Here is a 21,835-nt window from a genome sequence, read left to right as displayed (position 1 = left end):
ATAAACCGCTAAATGATCTGGCCTTAACCAGTTTCTTTAACCTCACTTTGTGTTCAAGCAACCCAGCTCTGTCCACTTCCCTGAATTTGCCGGTCTTTCCTACCTCGAAGACTTCTCATACTGTTCCTCTCTTGGAAAGCTCTTTCCACTCCCAAACAAATCACATGGCTAAATTATTTTTACCCTTCAGGTTTTAGTTTAAATGCCATGTCCTCAGAATAGTTCCCAGACCAACTCTTCTTGTTTTTTAAATTGCTCCTCAAATTCTTTTTGTTTTTAAATTCATGTTTATTGAGGTATAATTACATATAAGGAAATTCACCCATTTTATGTGTACAATTCAATGAGTTCTGAGAGACCTATATGGTCATGTAACTACCACCGCATAAAAATATGGCATATTCCATCACCTCCCCCAAAGTTCCCTCATATCCCTTTGTGTTCAATAATCTCCCTTTCTCTTGCAACCACTGATCTGATTCCTGCCCAGTAAGTTTGCCTTTTCCAGAATGTCATTGTGATGGTTAATTCTATACATCGACTTGTATGGGCCAGAAGGGTGCCCAGACATTTGTTCAGACATTACCCTGGGTGTGTCTATGAGGATGTTTCTGGAAGAGATTAACATTTGAATATGTAGACTGAGTAAAGCCAATTGTCCCCCCTAATGTTGGTGGGCCATATCCAATCAGTTGAAGGCCTCAATAGAACAAAAAGGCTGAATAAAAATGCACTCCTGACTACCTTGAGCTGGGACAAAGGTCTTTTCCAACCTTTGGACTTGAACTGAAACACGGGCCCTTCTTGGGATTGGCTTTCAGACTGGAATTTACCCCATTGGGTCTCCTTGGTCTCTAGCTCGCTGACTATAGATCTTGGGAGTTTTCAGCCTCCATTATCACATGTGCCAACTTCATATCATAAATCTTTTATACACGTATATATCTCCTATTGGTTCTATTTCTCTGGAGAGCCCTAATACAGCTATACAAATGAGATCATACAGTACACAGTCTTTCACGCCTGGCTGCTTTCACTTAGCATAATGGTTTGGAGATTCACCCATGTAGTTGCATGTATTAGTAGTTAGTTCCATTTGATTGCTGAGTAGTAAAGATGCCCCATAATTTGTTTATCTGGACATTTGGATTGTTTCCAGTTTTTAGCAATTATGAATAAAGTTGTTACAAACATTTGTACATAGGCCTTTGTGTTGACACGTTTTATTTCTCTAGCATTATCGGGTTGAATGGTAGGTGAAAGTTATTATGAAACTGCCGAACTGTTTTCCGGCAATGTGTGTGTGAGACTGCAGCTGTTTCACACCTTCACTGCCAATTGGTATTGTCAGATTTAAAAATTTTAGCTATTATAATAGGTGTAGTGATATCTCATTGAAGTTTTCATTTGTATTTGCCTAATAACTGATGAATTTTTAGCATCTTTTCTTTTTTTTTCTTTTTAGCATCTTTTCATATGCTTATTTACCATCCACAACTTTAAAAATTGGATTATTTGTCTTATTATTGAGTTCTTTATATATTCTGGATATAAGTCCTTTATCAAATACGTATCTTACAAATATTTTCTTCCAGTATGTGGGTTATCCACTGATATCCTTAACAGTATCTTTCAAAGAGTAGTTTTTCATTTTAATGAAGGCCATTTTATCATTTTTTTCTCTTTATGTTCAATGCTTTTTGTGTTTTATTGAAGAAACCTAAAGTCACTAATGCTTTTTGTGTTTATTGAAGAAACGTAAAGTCTAAACCTAAGATCTTTACCTCCACAACTTTCATCATTTTAGGTTTTACATTGAGGTCTATGATTTAATTTTTGTACATGGTGTGAAATAAGGTTCAAAAAAATTTTTTTTTGCATGTGGATGTCTAATTGTTCCAGTGCATTTGTTGAAAAGACTATAATTTCATATAAAATAAACAAGGACCTACTGTATAGCACAGAGAACTATACTCAATATTTTGTAATAACCTATAAGGGTAAAAAATCTAAAAAAGTATATATGTATGTATGTGTATATATATATACATATATATATAACTGAATCACTTTGCTGTACACCTTGAACTAACACAACATAGTAAATCAACTATACTTCAACAAAAATATTTTTAAATGTTAAAAAAAAAAGGACTAACGTTTCTCCACTGAATTACCTTGGCATTTTTGTTCAAGGTAGATTTTTAGGTCTCTTTCTTGATTTACTATTCTGTTCCATTCATCTGTATGTCTATCCTAAAACAATTGTCATGGGGTCTTGACTATTGTAGCTCTAAATGTTGAAATCAGGTAATCTGAGTGCTCCAACTTTATTCTTTTTCAAAATTGTTTTGGCTGTTCTAGATTCTTTGGATTTCCACACGTTAGAATCATCTTAAACATGTCTAATGAAAAAGCCGCCTAGGATTTTGAATGGGATTACATTGATTCTGTAGGCCAATCTGGGGAGAACTGGCATATTAACATCTTGAGTCTTTCATTCTATGATCATGGTATTTGTCTCCCTTTACTTCTTTCTCTCATCAGAGGTTATTTGGGTATTTTCCAGATATCTGTTACTGGTTTTTACTAGTTTAATTCTGTTATGGTCAGAGAACGTAATTCACAAGATTTCAAGTGTTTTATTTGTTGAGGGTTTATGGCCTAGAATATTCTCTATCTTGGTGGACGTTCTAGATGCACTTGAAAACAACATGCATTCTACTGTTGTGTGAATTTCATGCCCATTTCCCAGTGGTAGACTTCTCTTTTTGCTATCCATGTAGTATCCTGGGCCCAGGTTTTTCTGTTCCTCCTCCAAGGTCAGAGGTTACTTGCTTATACTCCTTCTCCAGCAGTAATGGTTCTTCGTGGCCTGAAGGCAGAGCATTTCCTATTCCTCCTCCCAGAAGCGTTTTGCTTTTATTCCTCCCCCAGAAATAATGGATTTTGCTGGGGTCCTGGGGGGTGATATTTATTGCTCTTCCCCCAGCAGCTTAAGTCTTTTGCATCCTTCAAAAGAGGGGTCTAGGATAAATGGGCAGGGTTTCATACCTATCCCTCAGCAGCAGCCAATCACCTCCTGCATGCTTGAACCACTGACAGGGACTTTCTGGTCCCCTTCCCTGCCCCAGTGTTTCTTGTGAGCACTGGGGTAGACCCCTGGGAAAGACTGTGTGAGCATATGAAGTCCTCTTATTTGAGACTCTCAGCTCTTCCAAACTGACAAACTAGCCCATACTAAGCCTTTCAGAATTTATTAAAAGTTTAGTTAATTTTTTTCTTACCTGCTTGTACGTACAGTGGCCACCTGTTTCTCTCATGCTCTAAGATGAAATGATTGGTAGTTTCCACCTCTTGTTGGAGGGCTTATCACTCTTTGGGATTTAGTTTACTTTGCTTTGCAACCTCAGCTGTCTGATATGCTCAAGAAAAACTGTAATTGTATAGATTACCCAGATTTTTCTCCTGGGTAAGTTAGGAGTGACATTCTCTTGAGGCTTTATACATGCTTTTCCAGGTAGAACTCTACTTCTACCAAAGGTGATTTTGTTATTCTCTTTAAAGTCAGTATTATTTCTGTCATTGCAATTACTAAAATTTGTAATTATTTTTACTTTGTCTCCTCCATTAGACTTTAACTCCATGAAGACATATAATACAGTCATCCCTCAGTATCCACAGAGGATTGACTCCAGTCCCCTCCCCCCACCAAAATCTGAGGATACTCAAGTCCCTTATATAAGATGATGTATTTGCATATAACCTACACACATCCTCCCATATACTTTAAATCATCTCTAAATTACTTATAATACCTAATACAATGTAAAGGCTATGTAGATAGGTGTAAATACAATGTAAATGCTATGTAAATAGCTGCCAGGTACACCGCAAATTCAAGTTTTGCTTTTTGGAATTTTTTTTCTTTTCTTTTCTTTTTTTTTTTTGCCACGCCGCAGGGCATGCAGGATCTTAGTTCCCCTACCAGGGATTGAACCTGTGCCCCTTGTATTGGGAGCACGGAGTCTTAACCACTGGACCACCAGGGAAGCCCCATGGAATTTTTTTTTTCAATATTTCAATCCATGATTGGTTGAATCCGCAGATGCAGAAACAGGATACGGAGGGCCAACTGAATAATCTCTTCATTACTGTAACCCCTGTACCTAGCACCATATTGCACAGTACTTAAAACTAAATGGAATGATACATACCGCAAGTATTTATATTTTCAAAAGCAGAAAGCATTAACCTATCATAGAGAAAACAATGGCTAATTAAAACATCCACAGAAGTACTGGGTTGGCCAAAAATTTCATTTGGGTTTTTCCATAAGATGTTACGGAAAAACCCAAATGAACTTTCTGGCCAACCCACACTAGGGGACAGAGGGAGAGGAAGAACAAGAGCCCAGTAGCTAAACTAGAGGATTATATTCTGGACTGTTAGATTTTCATTTATAATCTGTCTGGAGAATCTGGCTATAATGTTGACCAAGTTCAAAACATAAAGCACAAACAAGAAAGGTATACCAAACCATTTTTTAATTAAGCTTCAAGGAAAACAAAAGTAAATGAAATAGCAAAACACAGATGGGTAATTACTTATGGTTTATTCTCCTCTTACAAAAAGACACTTGGAACAAATAAATATAAAATGGTATATGTCTTGTTTAGCAATGGGCAAATGTAAGTTTTCTTGGCATTCTCCACAGGAATAAACTAATGAAGCTTTCAAAAGTACACTCATCCTATCCACCTCCCACCTTCTTCTATAAAACAGTCAATTCTACAATTTTTAACAATGGATCCTCAAAATAAGTCATTTAAGACTGACTCAGGGACTAAGACATCTGAATCAAGTTAAAAATATATGTGTAATATGATGCTGCCCAGAAACCTCTAATTCAACTAATAAATATTATTACAGTTTTTCATTTTTTAATAATTTGTATGACTAAGGAGTCTGTTCTGTTCAAATCTGCATGGCAAATAAAATAAACAGAAAGCGGAGTACAATATATACACTTCTCTGTCCTAAGGGAAAACATTAAGTACCGGTATACTTAACATACAGTGAACATGCCATGTATTTTCTCAAAGCCAACAAAATCCTGATTTCCTATACCTTGAAGGTGATGTAGCAGAGAGCAAACAAATACCCAAATCATTTGCGACCAAATTTAGCTAATAAAATTAGCTAAAAAAACAATATACACAACAACACACCAGAGTCTGAGTAATGATGAATATCCAACTGTATTTGTTTCACTAAAATTTATCTTCAGGCTAATACCTGAAGAGTTTTGCTAATACTTACAATTAAATATTCTTCTTTAATGATTTATGTATCAAGTGGAAATATGTACAATAGCTGTTTCAAACAAGAAAAAAAGGGGGTAATTCTTTTCCCCTGCCCTTTAAATAAAATATTTTTTTAAATCCATTTAAAGTAATTTCTTACTTGGTGCTTTATAACCACTTGCTACTTTATGGACACCATTTTAAAAGGCAGAAAAGAATATAAAATGTTTAAAGGGTCACCATCAAAATAACCAAATGGATTTCAAATTTACTTTTGTAAACTTTCTGTACTACCTAGATCTTGTACTAATTAATTACACTTTATTGGATCCCCTGTAATGTTAAAAACATGAATCTTTTTTTTTTTTGGCCATGCTGCACGGCTTGCTGGATCTTAGGTCCTTGACCAGGGACTGAACCCAGGCCCTTGGCAGTGAAAGCGTGGAGTCCTAACCATTGGACTGCCAGGGAATTCCCAAAAACATGAATTTAAAAAAGGAAAAACTGGCTTTCAGATTTTAAAATAAGCCCCTTCCTCCTCCACAGCTACCCTTCAAATATTTTAAGCAGAAAATTAATCTGGTTGCTTCAGAGGCTGATGTAATTTTTGCTTAAAACAATCCATATTAACACTTCAAACTTTTTAGGACCAATATCAAATTCAATATCCAAAAGATTTATTCACTCTGAGGGTGCGTGGAAGCTGGAAGTAAAAAACGTCAGTACAAATAGAACCACACATAAGAAAAAGCACCTAAAGATGGAGGAGAGACAGCTCTGACATCCTGTCAGTGGCAAACCATGATTGTGTGTTTCCATGGACATAACACCTTAAGTTCTCCAAAAACCTAGTTTATTTGTTTCTATGTCTGAAACTTTCTTTAAACTTCAAAAGCCAATTAAAATTTAGGAGGGTATTTTTTTTTTTAATTTCTGGGTACAGATCATTTGAGATCAATTTCCTAGGAGGCAAGTCATGACTCTCCAGAAGTGTGAATAAACATCAAAAAACCCAAGGTAAAGAGCCACTACATCAATGTGAACAATTAGGAATCGTATGAAGGTCACAAGGTGTTACGATTCACTGATTTAAAGTAACTTCCTCGTGGTAGAAGATAGTGTTTCATGATAGATACGGGTTATGGCCACTGCTTCTGAGAGATACACACATCACCCCCTACTGGTGAGACCCCACTTTGTGACAATTTAGAAATCTGAATTTAACTCCAGAAGATATAAATTTCTGGAATATGAATTTGAAGACAGAGAGTACAACAGCAGTTGAGTGGAAACTGCCTGCGACACTCTTTTATTTATTTATTTTTCCTTTAAGGCTACAGAAAATCTGCACATAGACAAGGCAATTAATTCTCATAATAAAAATACCCCCTCCAAATAGCCCCAAGGTCTCCAGTCGGATTCCACGGTCAGTATATGTTGTAATAAATTCTATTCCACAGGTGTACATTCTTTTGAGTCTCCAGGGTTAGGATCAATTCTTTCTGGAAATATTAGCTTCTCACAAACTGCCTCCTTTATCGGCAAATACTGTGATATTTCATTAGGTTCCGTGAAGAGGGAAGGTGAAACATGCTAGGAAATACATAAATCATATTAGCATATATTAAATTACTGCACTGATAGTTTTGAAAATGCTTTCGTTCAAGCATTCCTAAAGCATGCCAATTTTAAAATGAGATGCCATATATATATATATAGATAGAGAGAGAGAGAGAGAGAGAGAGAGAGAGAGAGAGCGCATCATCAGGTGTTCCTAATAATATCAGGTATCTCTTGTTACTGACTCAGCTCTGTTACTAGATGGTTTCCTCAAAGATCATAGGGATATATCATTTATAATGCTCCCATAAATGTTCTAAGAATTTAATACATCTTAATCTAATCCCTTTTTCCTGTTATTTTTGTACCTTGAAAGCACTAGCCTTCAGTTAGATGCCAATATGTGGTCTACAAGAGACCCTATATAACTTTTCTAACCTATGTATATTCTATATATAGACAGAAATAAACGCTAAGAGTGAATAAAAAATATCAAGTTAGCAGGAAGGTATCAATTTTTAAACAACCCATTATCAAATGCTATAGACTTGTAGAAACCCTTTACAAGTCCCAGGGGAGCAAAAAAAAGCAGGGGAGATTATGTCCCCAAAAGTAAGTCATGGAAAGAACATCCTATTGCAGCTCCACCACCAACTAGCTGTGCGACTTGGAGTCACACCTCTGGGTCTCAGTTTTTCCAAAATAAAATGTGGAAATCGGATTGGATGATGGTTAAGGTACCTAACAACTCTAACTGTAATTGAGATAAGTTCCAGAAAAAATACGCTCCAATAGGATTCTCCTATAGAGCCCTATTAGGTAAATGAATGGATTTAGGGATGTAGATTTGGTGGATGGGTGGGGCATGGGGGAATACCATACTTAAAATAAAACATTAAAATTTAACTTCTAAAAACTGATATTTAAATACTGTACCATTAAATTAGCAATTTTGCTCTCTCGTGATGTATATTCTCGTAACATGTAGGTCTTGTCAGCCTATGTTTAAAAATCAAAAAAATTGCAATAAATTTATTTATATTGATTAACAAAATCCTTCTATTAAACAGAACTGCCCACATTTTAGAACAGGTTGTGAAAGTACCATTAAGTCTGATAAGAACATCTAATTCTACAGTGAGATAACTAATTCAAGAATTCTGAATTATTAATTCCAATCTCTATAAATCACATTAATATCTGATACACATATGTAAACAGATTTAATAATTATCATGTAAGAAAAACAAAAGCAAAGGTTTTACTTTGAAAGAAAATGTGTATGTTTGTAAATGAGATATGCAAGAGATTTTAATATTACTTCAAGTTTGGAACTACATCTTTTCCTTAAGCTATATTACCATCTACCTACATAACTGTGGCTACTTTTATGTTCCTCCCCAAGAAAGGTTAAACAAGTTTTATTCTTTCCCATTTCTAATAAATTCTTATCAAATTGTTTATTTACAGCCACTTTTTTGGTACTTCAATCTTCCCATTTAAGACTTTTTAAAGTGAGGTTTTAGAAAGCAATTTATTACAATTTGTTTTTTTGGTAAAACATTTAATAAAAGAAAAATCATAAGATTATGCTCCCTTAAAGTTTCAATCTTTTATATCAACAAAACAGATTAATGCTCATTGTTTTAAAAAATCAAATACTATAAACGTATAGAGTATAAATCAGCAATCACAATCTCTACAGATAACACTAACCTTAACATTTATAAATCTCTACATAAAATCTTATATAGATTCATACTTGCATCTTAAAAGTCAACATTAATATGCGCATCTTTCCAAATCAGTTAAACAACTTTCTGACATTAATTTTAATGGTTGCATATTTTTCTACTATATGGACTGTAAAAAATTAATAAACAGAAACCTCAATTAAATAGATTTGGGAGACTAGAATGGGGAGCTCTCATACCCAGCAACCATAGCAGAGCCCAACAGAAAAAAGAAAGACTCCTCTTATTTCCTGGCAAGGACTCAACCAATGGAAAGTCATGGATTCTCTGTTTACTGTAGCACTCCCATTTTCCTTTTCCTCTCTATAAAAGCATTCTCCTTCCCTTGCCATGTGGGGACTTGCACATGGCTCACCATGGTTACAGACCTGAATTGCAATTTTCTGCTGATCCCGAATAATTCCAACTTTGCTGGAGAAATATCTGGCAGTCTATTTGTTGTAGGCCAACAGGATATAAATGGCCATTTAATCAATGCTCATTCAAGGGGCATTATAGCACCTTCCTTCTTTCCTTTTAGCTATTATAAACAATAGCATTGCCATGAATATTTTATATATACAACTCTATACAGCTGCCTGATTAATATTTGTGGGTTACTGTATGTAAGAATCTTTTGAGGATAAATTCTGAAAAAAAAATCAATATTGTTGAGTTAAAGTATAAGCATTTCTAAAAATTTAGATTTCATTTTTTCTGAGGGAGTAAAGTATAGCTTATTTTTAGTACTTTACTATCACTTTTAAAAAGAAAAAGATCCATCACAGTGACCATGTTGTTTCAAAAGAAAAAGAAAGTGCAGGATTTAGAAAAATACCAATCCAATCGCATCTTACTGGGCTTAAATTCCAGTTCTGCCACCTATTAACTACATAACTTGGGCAAGTTACTTAATCTCTCTTTGCCTTAGTTGCCTCAGCTGTAAAACAGAGATAATAATAGCATCTATTTCATAGGGTTGTTAGGAGAGTTAACTATTACTACGATTACCCTGACTGATACTGCTGGTTTCTTCTTTCATTTGTCATTCTATGTGATCACAAATATGACGTTAAAAATTCATTCAAAAAGGATAGGCTGCTATAAAGCTACAAGAAGAATTTTCATGACTCAATTTAAGCCTCTCCCCTACTTTCTTCACTTATTTTTTTAAAAACTTCGTATGTTAACAGTTCCTTGAAATGGAGCACAGAGCTTACAAATATTAAAAAAACGATCAAAATAATTGTATAATACAAATTTCTGGAGGCCATGAGATTGGTATTTCTAATATCAGGATATTACATAAACAACACATACTACAAAAAAAGTAAGAGTTAAGGGACAGCTTTCTTAAAGAGATTAAGTTTAAGAGGTTTTTAAAAAGCATCAGACTCCCCTTTACCAGGGAGTGTCTTTTGGAAAACATGTTCAACTCGTAGAACTTTTGGAAAAGAAGATTTAATGTTTCGATAACTGTGCAGTCAACAGTGAATGTGACACACCCAATCTTAAAGGTTAGATAAATAGCCATATAATATAAAGCACTACTGAATTTCAAACTGTCAGACTGACAACGTAAAAACATGAACAAGCTCAATGTCAATTAGTACTTTCATTAAATGAGAATAGATACCTCATGGTAAAGTCTCGTGTCATTCATCCTAATAAGCACCCCATCAATTCTCAAGAAAAACCGCAACAGCAAGAAAAAGCTAGAAGGCATTACTCTCTGGAAAAGAAAAATGTAAAAAGTATTTTATGAAAATTAAATATTTTATTACTTTGCTGAAAGAAAAAACATTTTTAAGGCATCGGAGGAAGGCTGAATTAGCCATATATAAAACTCTCTGAACTAGAGGTTCTTTGCCCTAGCGCCAACCAAGGCTCAAAACCTTGTTTATACTACGTAACATACTGGTTTCAGTTTCCTACAATAGAAAAATATTTTTTCTAGGTCAAAAGATGATGAGGTTAAAAAGATTTAAAACTCACCTAAATAATGTGAAAAAAATAATTGTACTTATAATAAATGTCAATACCAGTAATATCAAAACGAAAGAACAACCTAGTTCTTTGCTGCTACTCATCTTTTATTAACTTTACATAAAGACAAGAGGGCTTTAATGGTATGCTCTAATTCAGTGCAACCAATTAAGTACTATTTCATACTGCCAAAGTCTGGTTTATGAGATCATTATAACACATTCTTAACATCTTTGATCTGTGTCACAACCATGTATTTCTATTTTCCAAGTATTACCACTGAAGAAAGTCAGAGTTAGTGGAGAGTGGGTCCTGGTGGCAGGGAGGGAGGGGATGGATGAGGTGTGGGGTCTTCAGGTCTTTCAAAAGAATATCCCTCATGGGAGTGCTGTCAGAAACATGGCTACCTCTGTCTCTCCCCTTCAATCTACAGTCCGCAAAACACCCACAACTCAACAAAGGTATACCTCTGCCCAACTCAACAGGACACTGGAGAATTCCACACATCTGTATATCTAAAGGTGGGTGGACTGGAACTCATGGAGGAGGCGGAACCAAGGGAACAGTGAAGTCGGTACCTGCAATCCCAGCCCTATGACCGAGACGGATGAGCCCACAGCTTCAGAAAACCCAGTAGCAGCAGGAGAACCAGCACACATGACTTTGGTGTCCCAACTGTGGGAGCGCCCGTGGCCACAGGTAACTGGGAAGCAGTGGCAGTGGGGCCTGGGACCCTGTCCCTCCCACAGCCCTGGCCCCCCATCCACAGTAGCAGAACCCTTATGACACTCAACATGGTGGAGGAGCCTGCACAACCCTGCTCCCCTCCAATTATCCTCCTCTTCCCGCAGCAGAGCCTGTGTCTCAGGGGATCCCAGACACAAGGGAACAGCCTACCATCCTCATGACACAGCAGCTCCGGCAGAAGCAAAGCAGTGACTACCCCAGAGGCACAAGAAGTGACAAAGAAGGCATGGAGCCACACCTCTTACAAAGACAGTGGGGGCTGGAAAGTGCCAATTCTCAAAAATAACCAGAGGTAACACAGATAAGAGAAACCAAAAACTTGTGTTACAGCACCACCTACCAAAAAACAAAAGAAAGCACTCTCACTTCTAACCTGTCATTTAACTTCAAACGCACAAGCAGAGGAACATTTCATTAAGCACCATGAAGAACCACAGTAATACTATACGACAAAAAGAAAATGACAAATCTCCAGAAACCAAACTTAAAAGTCACAGAATATTTCAATCTAACTGATAGAGAATTCAAAGTAGCTATCATGAAGAAACTGAACGAGATACAAGAAAACTCAGAAAGGCAGTTTAATGAGCTCAGAAATAAAATTAATGAGCAGAAGGAATACTTTACCAAGAAGACTGAAACTCTAAAAGACCAAACAGAAATTCTGGAGCTGAAGAACTCAATAAACAACATGAAGAATGCATTAGAAGACACTGGAAATAGAGCACAGCATATGGAAGAGAGTATTAGTGAGCTCAATGGTAGAAATCTAGAGATGATACAAGTAGAAAAGGAAAGAGAAATAAGATATTTTAAAAATGAGAAAATTCTACAAGAGCTCTGTGATTCTTTTAGGAACTGGATAATGGATATCTTAAAAGAAGAGACGGAGAAGGGAGCAGAGAGATTATTTAAAGAAAGAACAGCAGAGAACTTCCCAAACCTGGAGAAGTAACTGGACATACAAGTCCATGAAGCTCAGAGAACACCTAACCACCTCAATGCAAAAGACCTTCTCCAAGACATAATATTAAAACTGTTGAAAGTCAATGACAAAGACAGAATGGAAATGGAAATGGAAAAAAGGATAGTAACTACAAAGGATCTCCCATTAGGCTATCAGCAGATCTCTCAGCAGAAACCCTACATGCCAATAGGGAGTAGAATGACATTCTCAAAATATTGAAAGACAAAAATTGTCACCCAAGAATACTCTATCCAGCAAAGTTGTCATTCAGATATAAAGGAGAAATACTTTCCTAGACAAACAAACGATGAGGAAGTTCATCAACACTAGATGAACCTGCCTTATAAGAGATGTTAAAAGGAGCTCTTTTACTAGAAACAAAACAGCAAAAATACACAAAACTTTGAGCAAGGTGATAAAGACAGAACCAGAGAATTGCAACTGTTTATCAGAATAGCTTTTAAAGAAAGCAGAAAAATAACTATCGCTATCTCAGTTTGGTAACAAACTCACAACATGAAAAAGGATAATTTGAGACAACAAAAACATAAAAAGGGAAGAGGAAAAGGACAGAATTTATACAGGTAAAAGAAGGTGAGATGCTATCGGCAGGAAAAGGACTATTTTCTCTAGGAGAGGTTTAATAAAAACCTCAGGGTAACCACAAAACATAAACATAGAGCAGAGATACAGAACAAAAAGAAGAGGAATTTGAGAAAGGTTTAATAGAGAATCACCAACACAAAATGGCAAACAGAAACACAGGGAAAAACAACAGAAATATAGAGCAACCAGAACACAAAAGATAAAGTGGCAGGACTAAATCCTCATCTATCAATAATCACACTAAATGTAAATGGATTGAATTCACCAATTGAAAGACAGAGAGTGGCTAGATGGGTTAAAAAACAAGACCCAACTATATGCTGCCTCCAGGAGACACCACTTAGCTCTAAAGAGATATACAGGCTAAAAGTAAAGGAATGGAAGATAGTCGATGCAAACAGAGCCAAAAGAAAGCAGAGGTATCCATGCTCATATCAGACAAAATAGACTTCAAGCTAAAAAGGTCAACAGGAGACAAAAATGGACAGTATCTAACCATAAAGTGGACAATTCATCAAGAAGGTATAACAGTGATTAACATGTATGTACCTAACATATAAGTACCAAAATATATGAAACAATTAACAGACCTAAAGGGAGAAATTGACAGCAACACTAATAATAGTAGGGGACTTTAACACCCCTACTATTAGCGGCCTTAAATAAAACATTAGACTAGATGGATTTGATAGAATTGTACACAACACTCCATCCAAGTGCAGCAGAATACACATTCTTCTCAAGTACACATGGAATTTTCTCAAGGATAGAACATACGTTGGGACACAAAACAAGTCTCAATAAATTTAAGAAGACAAATCAAGCATCTTTTCCAACCATAATAGAATGAAACTACAAATCAACTACCAGAATAAAACTGGAAAAATCACAAATATGTATAGACTGAACAACATACTACTGAAATATTACTATTAGATCAATGAAGAAATCAAAGGAGAAATCAAAAATTACCTGAAGACAAATAAAAATGAAAATACAACATACCAAGATCTACAGGATACAGCAAAAGTAGTACTAAGAGGGAAATTTATAGCAATACAGACCTACCTCAAGAAACAAGAAAAATCTCAGCAATCTAACCTTACACCTAAAGGAGCTAGAAAAAGAAAAACAAATAAAACCCAGAGTTAGTAGAAGGAAGGAAGTAATAGAGACAAGATTGGGCACATTCAGGGTGGTATGGCTGTAGACGGAAGGAAGTAATAAAGAGCAGAGCAGAAATAAAAGAAATAAAAACTAAAAAGATAATAGAAAAGATCAATGAAACTAGGAGCTGGTTCTTTGAAAAGACAAACAAAATTGACAAACCATTAGCTAGACTCACTAAGAAAAAGAAAGAGAAGGCCCTGATGAATCAAATCAGGAACGAAAGAGGAGAAATAACAATGGATACCACAAAAATACAAAGGATTATAAAAGAATATTATGAACAGCTATACACTAACAAATAGGACACCTAAAAGAAACAGACAAATATTTAGAATCATACAAACTTCCAAGACTGAATCATGAAGAAACAGAAAATGTGAATAGACCAATCACTAGTACAGAGATGGAAACAGTAATCAAAAAGCTCCCAAAAAACAAAAAGTCCAGGACCAGACAACTTCACAGCTAAATTCTATCAAATATTCAAAGAAGGGGCTTCCCTGGGGTGCAGTGGTTGAGAGTCTGCCTGCCAATGCAGGGGACACAGGTTCGTGCCCTGGTCCAGGAAGATCCCCCATGCCGGGGAGCAGCTAGGCCCAGGAGCCACGGCCGCTGAGCCTGCGCATCCGGAGCCTGTGCTCCGCAACAGGAGAGGCCACAACAGTGAGAGGCCTGCGTACCGCAAAAAAAAAAAAAAAAAAAAATTCAAAGAAGATTTAATATCTATCCTTCTCAATCTATTCCAAAAAATTGAAAAGAAGGGAACACTTCCTAACTCATTTTTCAAGGCCAACATCATGCTGATACCAAAACCAGACAAAGACACTACAAAGAAAGAAAATTACAGGCCAATAACTCTGATAAACATAAATGAAAAAATCCTCATCAAAATATTAGCAAAATGAAATCAACAATACAACAAAAGGATCATACACCATGATCAAGTGGGATTTATTCCAGGGATGCAAGGATGGTTCAATATATGCAAATCAATCAATGTGATACACCATATTAACAGAATGAAGGAAAAAACCATATGATCATCTCAAGAGATGCAGAAAAAGTATTTGACAAGATTCAACCCCCATTTATGGTTAAAAAAAAAACTCTCAAAAAAATGGATAGCAAAGGGATGTACCTCAACATAAGAAAAGCCATATATGACAAACCCACAGTTAACATCATACTCAATGGTGAAAAATTGAAAGCTATCCCTCTAAGATCAGGAAAAAACAAGGATACCCACTCTCACCATTCTTATTCAACATAGTACTGGAAGTCCTAGCCAGAGCAATTAGGCAAGAAAAATAAATAAAAGGCATCCAAATTGGAAAGACAAAAAGTAAAACTGTTACTATCTGCAGTTGACATGATTTTATATACAGAAAACTCTAAAGACTACATACACACACACACACACACACACACACACACACACACACACAACTATTAGAAATAATAAATGAACACAGAAAAGTTGCTGTGTTCAATATACAAAAATCTGTTGCATTTCTATGTGCTAATAATGAGCTGGCAGAGAAATTAAGAAAACAATCCCATTTATAATCACAACAAAAAGAATAAAATACAACTTGTCAAAATTTCCTTATTACAGGGCTTCGCTGGTGGCTCAGTGGTTGAGAGTCCGCTTGCCGATGCAGGGGACACGGGTTCATGCCCTGGTCCGGGAAGATCCCACATGCCGCAGAGCGGCTAGGCCCATGAGCCATGGCCACTGAGCCTGCGCATCCGGAGCCTGTGCTCCACAACGGGAGAGGCCACAACAGTGAGAGGCCCGTGTACCACAAAAAAAAAAAAAAAAAGTCCTTATTACATAAAGCAATCTACAGATTCAATGCAAGCCCTATCAAAAGCCCAAGGACATTTTTCATAGAAATAGAACAAAAAATTCTAAAATTTATATGGATCCACAAAAGACCCTGAATAGCCAAAGCAATCCTGAGAAAAAAGAACAAAGCTGGAGGTATCATACTCCCTCTTTTCAAACTATATTTCAAAGCTATAATAATCAAAACAGCATGGTATTGGCAGAAAAACAGATATATGAATCAATGGAACAGAACTAAGAGCCCAGAAATAAACCTACACATATATGGACAATATATGACTAAGGAGCAAAAAATAAACAATGGAGAAAGGACAGTCTTGCCAATAAATGGTTCTGGGAAAACTGGACAGTCACATAAAAAAAAAAAAAAAAAAGAAAAGAAACTACAGTCCTATCTCACACCATCACAAAAATTAACTCAAAATGGATTAAAGACTTGAATGTAAAACCTGAAACCATTAAATTCCTAGAAGAAAACATACGCAGTATGCTCTTTGACATTGGTCTTAGTAATATCTTTCTAGATATGCCTCCTCAGGCAAGGGAAACAAAAGTAAAAATAAACAAATGGGATTACATCAAACTAAAAAGCTTCTGCACAGCAAAGGAAACCATCAATAAAACAAAGACATCGAATGGAAGAAGATATTTGTAAATAATATGTCTGATAAAGGGTATAATATTCAAAGTATATAAAACTCAACAACAACCAAAAAACCAGACAACCCAGGTAAAAGATGGGCAGAGGAGATGAACAGACATTTTTCCAAGAAGACATACAGATGGCCAATAGGCACATAAAAAGATGTTCAACATCACTAATTATTACGGAAAAGCAAATCAAAACCACAATACAATGAGAAATCACCTCACACCTGTCAGAATAGGTATTATAAAAAAGATAAGAAATAACTGTTGGCAAGGATATGGAGAAAAGGGAACACTCGTACACTATTGATGGGAATTTAAATTGGTGCAGTAACTATGCAAGACAGTATGGAGATTCCTCAAAAAATTAAGAATAGAACTACCATATTAACCAGCTATCCCACGTCTGGGTATCATTTAAAGAATATGAAAACACTACTCTGAAAAGATATCTGCACCCTTGTGTTCACTGTAGCATTATTTACAATAGCCAAGATATGGAAACAACTTAAATGCCCATTAACAGATGAATGGATAAAGAAGATGTGGTATATATAGAGTATGGAATACTACTCAGCCATAAAAATAGATGAAAGCTTGCCATCTGCAATAACACGATGCACACTGAGGGTATTATGCTACATAAAATAAGTCAGATGGAGAAAGACAAATACAGCATGATTTCACTCATATGTGTAATATAAAAAGTAAACGAACAAAAACAAAATAAGTGAATAAACCAAACAAACACATAGATACAGATAACAGAGTAGTGGTTACCAGAGGGGAAGGGGTTGGGGGGAGGGCAAAATAGGTAAAGGGGAATCAACTGTATGGTGACGAATGAAAAATAAATTTTTGGTGATAAGCATGTTGTAAAGTATGCAGAAGCAGAAATACAATGTTGTCCACATAAAACTTATATAATGTTATAAATCATTGTTACATCAATAAAAAAATTAAATTTTTTTAAAGACTGACATAAATTGGTGTGTGACAAGTACATATTAATTCATTACTGAATTCTGTCTAATCATCAGGGAAATGCAAATCAAAACCACAGTGAGATACCACCTCACACCTGTCAGAATGACTATCATCAAAAAGAACACAAATAACAAATGTTGCCAAGAATGAGGAGAAAAGGGAGCCCTCGTACACTGTTGCTGGGAATGTAAATTGGTGTAGCCACTGTGGAAAACTGTATGGAAGTTTCTCAAAAAACTAAAAATAGAACTACTATATGACCCAGCAATTCCACTCCTGGGTTTATACCCAAAAAAACCAAAAACACTAATTTGAAAAAATACATGCACTCCAGGGACTTCCCTGGTGGTCCAGTGGTTAAGACTTCGCCTTCCAATGCAGGGGGTGCAGATTCGATCCCTGGTCGGGGAGCTAAGATCCCACATGCCTCGCGACCAAAAAAACAAAACACAAAACAGAAGCAATATTGTAACAAAGTCAATAAAGACTTTAAATATAGTCCACATCAAAAAAATCTTTAAAAAAAAGAAAAAGAAAAAATACATGCACTCCAATGTTCATAGCAGCATTGTTTACAATTGCCAAGATATGGAAGCAACCAAAGTTTCCATCAACAGATGATTGCATAAAGAAGATATGGTAATATATATACAATGGAGTACTACTCAGCCATAAAAAAGAATGAAATTTTGCCATTTGCAGCAACAAGGATGGACTTGGAGTGCATTATGGTATGCACTCCATAGCATTATGGTATGGTGAAATAAATCAGACAGAAGAAGACAACTGCCATATGATATCACTTACATGTGGAATTTTAAAAATACAACAAACTAGTGAATGTAACAAAAAGGAAGCTGACTCACAGAGATAGAGAACAAACCAGTGGTTACCAGTGGGGAGAAGGGATGGTGGGGGGAACACAGGGGTAGAGTATTAAGAGGTACAAACTATTAGGTATAAAGTAAGCTACAAGGATATACTGTACAACATGGGGAATATAGCCAATATTTTATAATAACTATAAATGGAGTATAACCTTTAAAAATTGTGAATCACTATATTGTATACCTGTAACTTATATAATATTGTACATCAACTATACTTCAATAAATTTTTTTAAATAAAAGAGAATTGTGTCTACTTTTGAACATATTTGAAAGTTTTATAATGAAGGATTAGTACAAAAAAAAAGAATACATTTGACCATTTACTAAATAAATACTATTGTCTACTAAGTGTCAAGTTCTTATTATAGTAGGTCTTGGGTTTATACAAATGAAATACAATCTCAATTCTCAAGAAGTTTATCAAAGAGGGAAACAGTCAGACAGACAAAATGATGTGGTAGCTGCTATAACAGAGGTAGTACACACAAGGTTCAATAAGCACTCAAAGAAATAAGTAGCTAAGCCTGCTGAAGAAAATCAGAGAAGGCAATCTTTGAGCTGACCATGAAAAGAAAATCTGGGGTGGGAAGAAGAATTCTAGAAAGAGGAAATAGCACGTACCAAAAAAAGAAAAAAAGTACTGGGGCATGAAATAGTAAGATGCATTCAGGGAACTGCCTGTAATTCCAGATAAGCACAGGGCAATGTTAATGAAGAAAGAAGAAATAACAAGGATAACCTAGTAACCAAAGTAGCTTTACTGCCCGGAGAGTCACCAGCCACAGGCCAACCTCCCCTACCCTAGGACCTTTCAATACCCTGTTCCCTGACCTGGAGCTGTTCTCCTGGCTAACGCTTACTTGTCCTTCAGATCTCAGAATAAATGTCACTTCTACAAGGAGGCCTTTCCTACTGTTTCATAATCACAGAGATTTCTTGTTATTCTCTCTCATAGTTCTCCATTACAAATGAATGAACATACCTGTGACCATATTCATTTATGTGTTTACTTGCTTAAGGCCTCTCTCCTCCTCTTGGCTGTAGGCTCCACAACAGTGGGAATACCTGCTTTGTTCATCACTGTGTCCCTATTGCCTAAAAAAGTTGCTAGCACACAGCAGGTGCTCATTAACTATTGGCTGAATGAAATAGGGGCTAGAAGCTCTCTGATGGAGAAAAGGCTCTGAGTCAAACTGTATTCTGCAGGTTAACAACAACAGACTTAAAAGCAAGACTTACGGTAATGAAGAGCTAGAGGAAGAACCTGACTTATGATAACTTGGTATCACAACAAATTGAGAAGCACATCATTAGCACTGACAGAGTGCTGTTTGTAATTATTGGAAAGACTTATTTGCAACATTTCTTCAGATTTCAAAATTAATTATTAACAGTCATACTGGGCATAACATGTGAAGCAAGTTGAAGTATCGTTTCAGCATGGCACAATGGGGAGACTAAGAATAAGGGACCAAGTTCTAGTCCCAATTCTACAATTCAGCTGTATATTTTAAGGCAGTAGTTCTCTCCAAGGAGACGTTTGGAAATTTGAGGGTGTTTTTCGTTGTCACAAAGATGAGCAGCCAATACTAACAATTAGCAGTTAACGACCAGAGACATCAGATGTTCTGTAGTACCCAGGACGATCCTTTACAACAAAGTCCAATTCTGCATCCCACAAAACTGTCAAATATCTCACCTGGCATTTATGTGGGTGAAAAAAAACCTGATTTATAATTATCTGACATTTGAACCTAATTCCATTTTACATATAAATATAAAATTCACTCAAATTCCAGGAAGGCAATTACCTTGTAAATCAAGGAAAGATTATACTTTGTTTTATTTGACACTTCACTAAGAGTTGTTCACCACTTTGAAAAATTACATCACTGATGACAGTCCCGATTGTGTTATCTGAGTCACTGACTGATACTTGGCCTATCTGTCAGCCTACACTTGTAGCTGTCACATTCACAGTGATTTAGTATGCAAATATAAGTATCTGACTACTTATACAGTCATACTATGCATTTACATATTGAAATTCCTATCATTTTACTCTAAATCAATTTTTAAATTTCCCTTTTATCTTATAATTAGAACATTATGTTGATTTATTAGAAAGAAGGTGGCTTATATTATCTATGAATTTCTTTCAGGATAGTAAAAGGTAGAGGGTGCTTAAAGTATTTGGTTAAAAAAAAAAAAAATGGAGCAATGGGTCCGATAAGGTTGAGAACAACCAACTTAGAGCAAGTTTCTGAACCACCCAAAGTCTTCTCTTTCACCTACAAAGATAAGGGATGTAAAGAAACAATCTCTTGGGCCCTGTGTCTGTAAAATATGACAATTCTATGGGACTACGCATCCAATAAAAGCTACCTGTGTACAAGCATTGTAGAATTCTCTGTACACAGAGATGAAAGATATGTCACTGCCCAGTATACTTGGACTCTAAATAAAACATGGGAGCAGAAGGCAGACAATGTTCACTCTTGACTCTACTCAGCATGGAATTAACCACTAGCTGTTAAAGCCATTACAGAACATCACAGTGCTGCCAGTATTTGGTAGATAGGAAATTAATTTTCTTTGAAAGTTAAAAACTAACATTAGCACAAAAAGAGCTTCTCTTTAAATCTCTGTTAGAGCACAGCCCTACAAGCTGTAAGCCCTAACAAGGAAGTAGGTTAAGACACAAAATCCTAACCTAAAAACAAACATTGCTGAGAGAAGCTAATTTAGAAACACAAAAGAAAATTAATTTCTGAAACAAATGTCTCCTAATTAGATATAGGTAATGCCACTCACACAAAGTTATCAAAATTCATAATAAACTCAATGAAGTAAATCCAAAATATCCCAGGCCTCATGGTGCACAGAGCTCTAAATCCACTCTTTCTCACTAGGGAACTGTACCACAAAGAAATTATGATAATTTTTTAATAAAAGTTGTCTGGGTTGAAATTTGAAGGTGGAAAACACACTTTAAAACCTGAAACAGTTAAATAAATTAAGAGAATCTAAAAGGCTCAATCCAACAATATCAAGAATCTAAAGTACGTTATTTTGTTTATTTAAGCATCTTCCACATTTCAACAGCATTTCTTTTCAAAGTGTTTTACAGTTATTATGGAAACTGGAAAAACAAACATTCGTAATCAACTACTTTGCAGTTCTAATAACTTTTTAGCCGTCCTCCGGCCAAGGTTAAAACACCAAATAAAAGCAATGTATGTATTCTTTGTCCTATAGTGTTAAAAAAACAACTAAATCTCTAATGTGCCTAGGAATTCTGATAAAACTCCAGGTTTAGGAATCACTGGCATAGAGGCTGACTTAACTGCATCCTGTTCTCCCTTCCTCCTATCACTATGGAAGAA

The 21,835-nt window shown here is 35.8% G+C and overlaps 1 protein-coding gene across 2 annotated transcripts in view; it reads right to left on the bottom strand.

The window, feature by feature from the left end:
* Positions 1 to 4,530: 4,530 nt before the first annotated feature.
* TIPRL (TOR signaling pathway regulator) overlaps positions 4,531 to 21,835 on the bottom strand; it is a 36,145-nt gene continuing 18,840 nt past the window's right edge. For both annotated transcript variants that reach the window (XM_024742459.1, XM_024742460.1), the window contains exons 5-7: positions 10,236 to 10,331; positions 7,803 to 7,865; positions 4,531 to 6,899 (exon numbers count right to left, since the gene is read on the bottom strand). In XM_024742459.1, coding sequence (XP_024598227.1) covers positions 6,756 to 6,899; positions 7,803 to 7,865; positions 10,236 to 10,331 — 303 coding nt within the window. In that variant the 3' untranslated portion in view covers positions 4,531 to 6,755. The remainder of the gene's footprint in view (positions 6,900 to 7,802; positions 7,866 to 10,235; positions 10,332 to 21,835) is intronic.

The sequence above is a fragment of the Neophocaena asiaeorientalis genome, unplaced genomic scaffold (assembly GCF_003031525.2).
Source record: "Neophocaena asiaeorientalis asiaeorientalis breed wild unplaced genomic scaffold, Neophocaena_asiaeorientalis_V1.1 scaffold99, whole genome shotgun sequence".
In the NCBI taxonomy this organism is placed as follows: Eukaryota; Metazoa; Chordata; class Mammalia; order Artiodactyla; family Phocoenidae; genus Neophocaena; species Neophocaena asiaeorientalis.
This window is presented reverse-complemented; position numbering and strand designations above follow the sequence as displayed.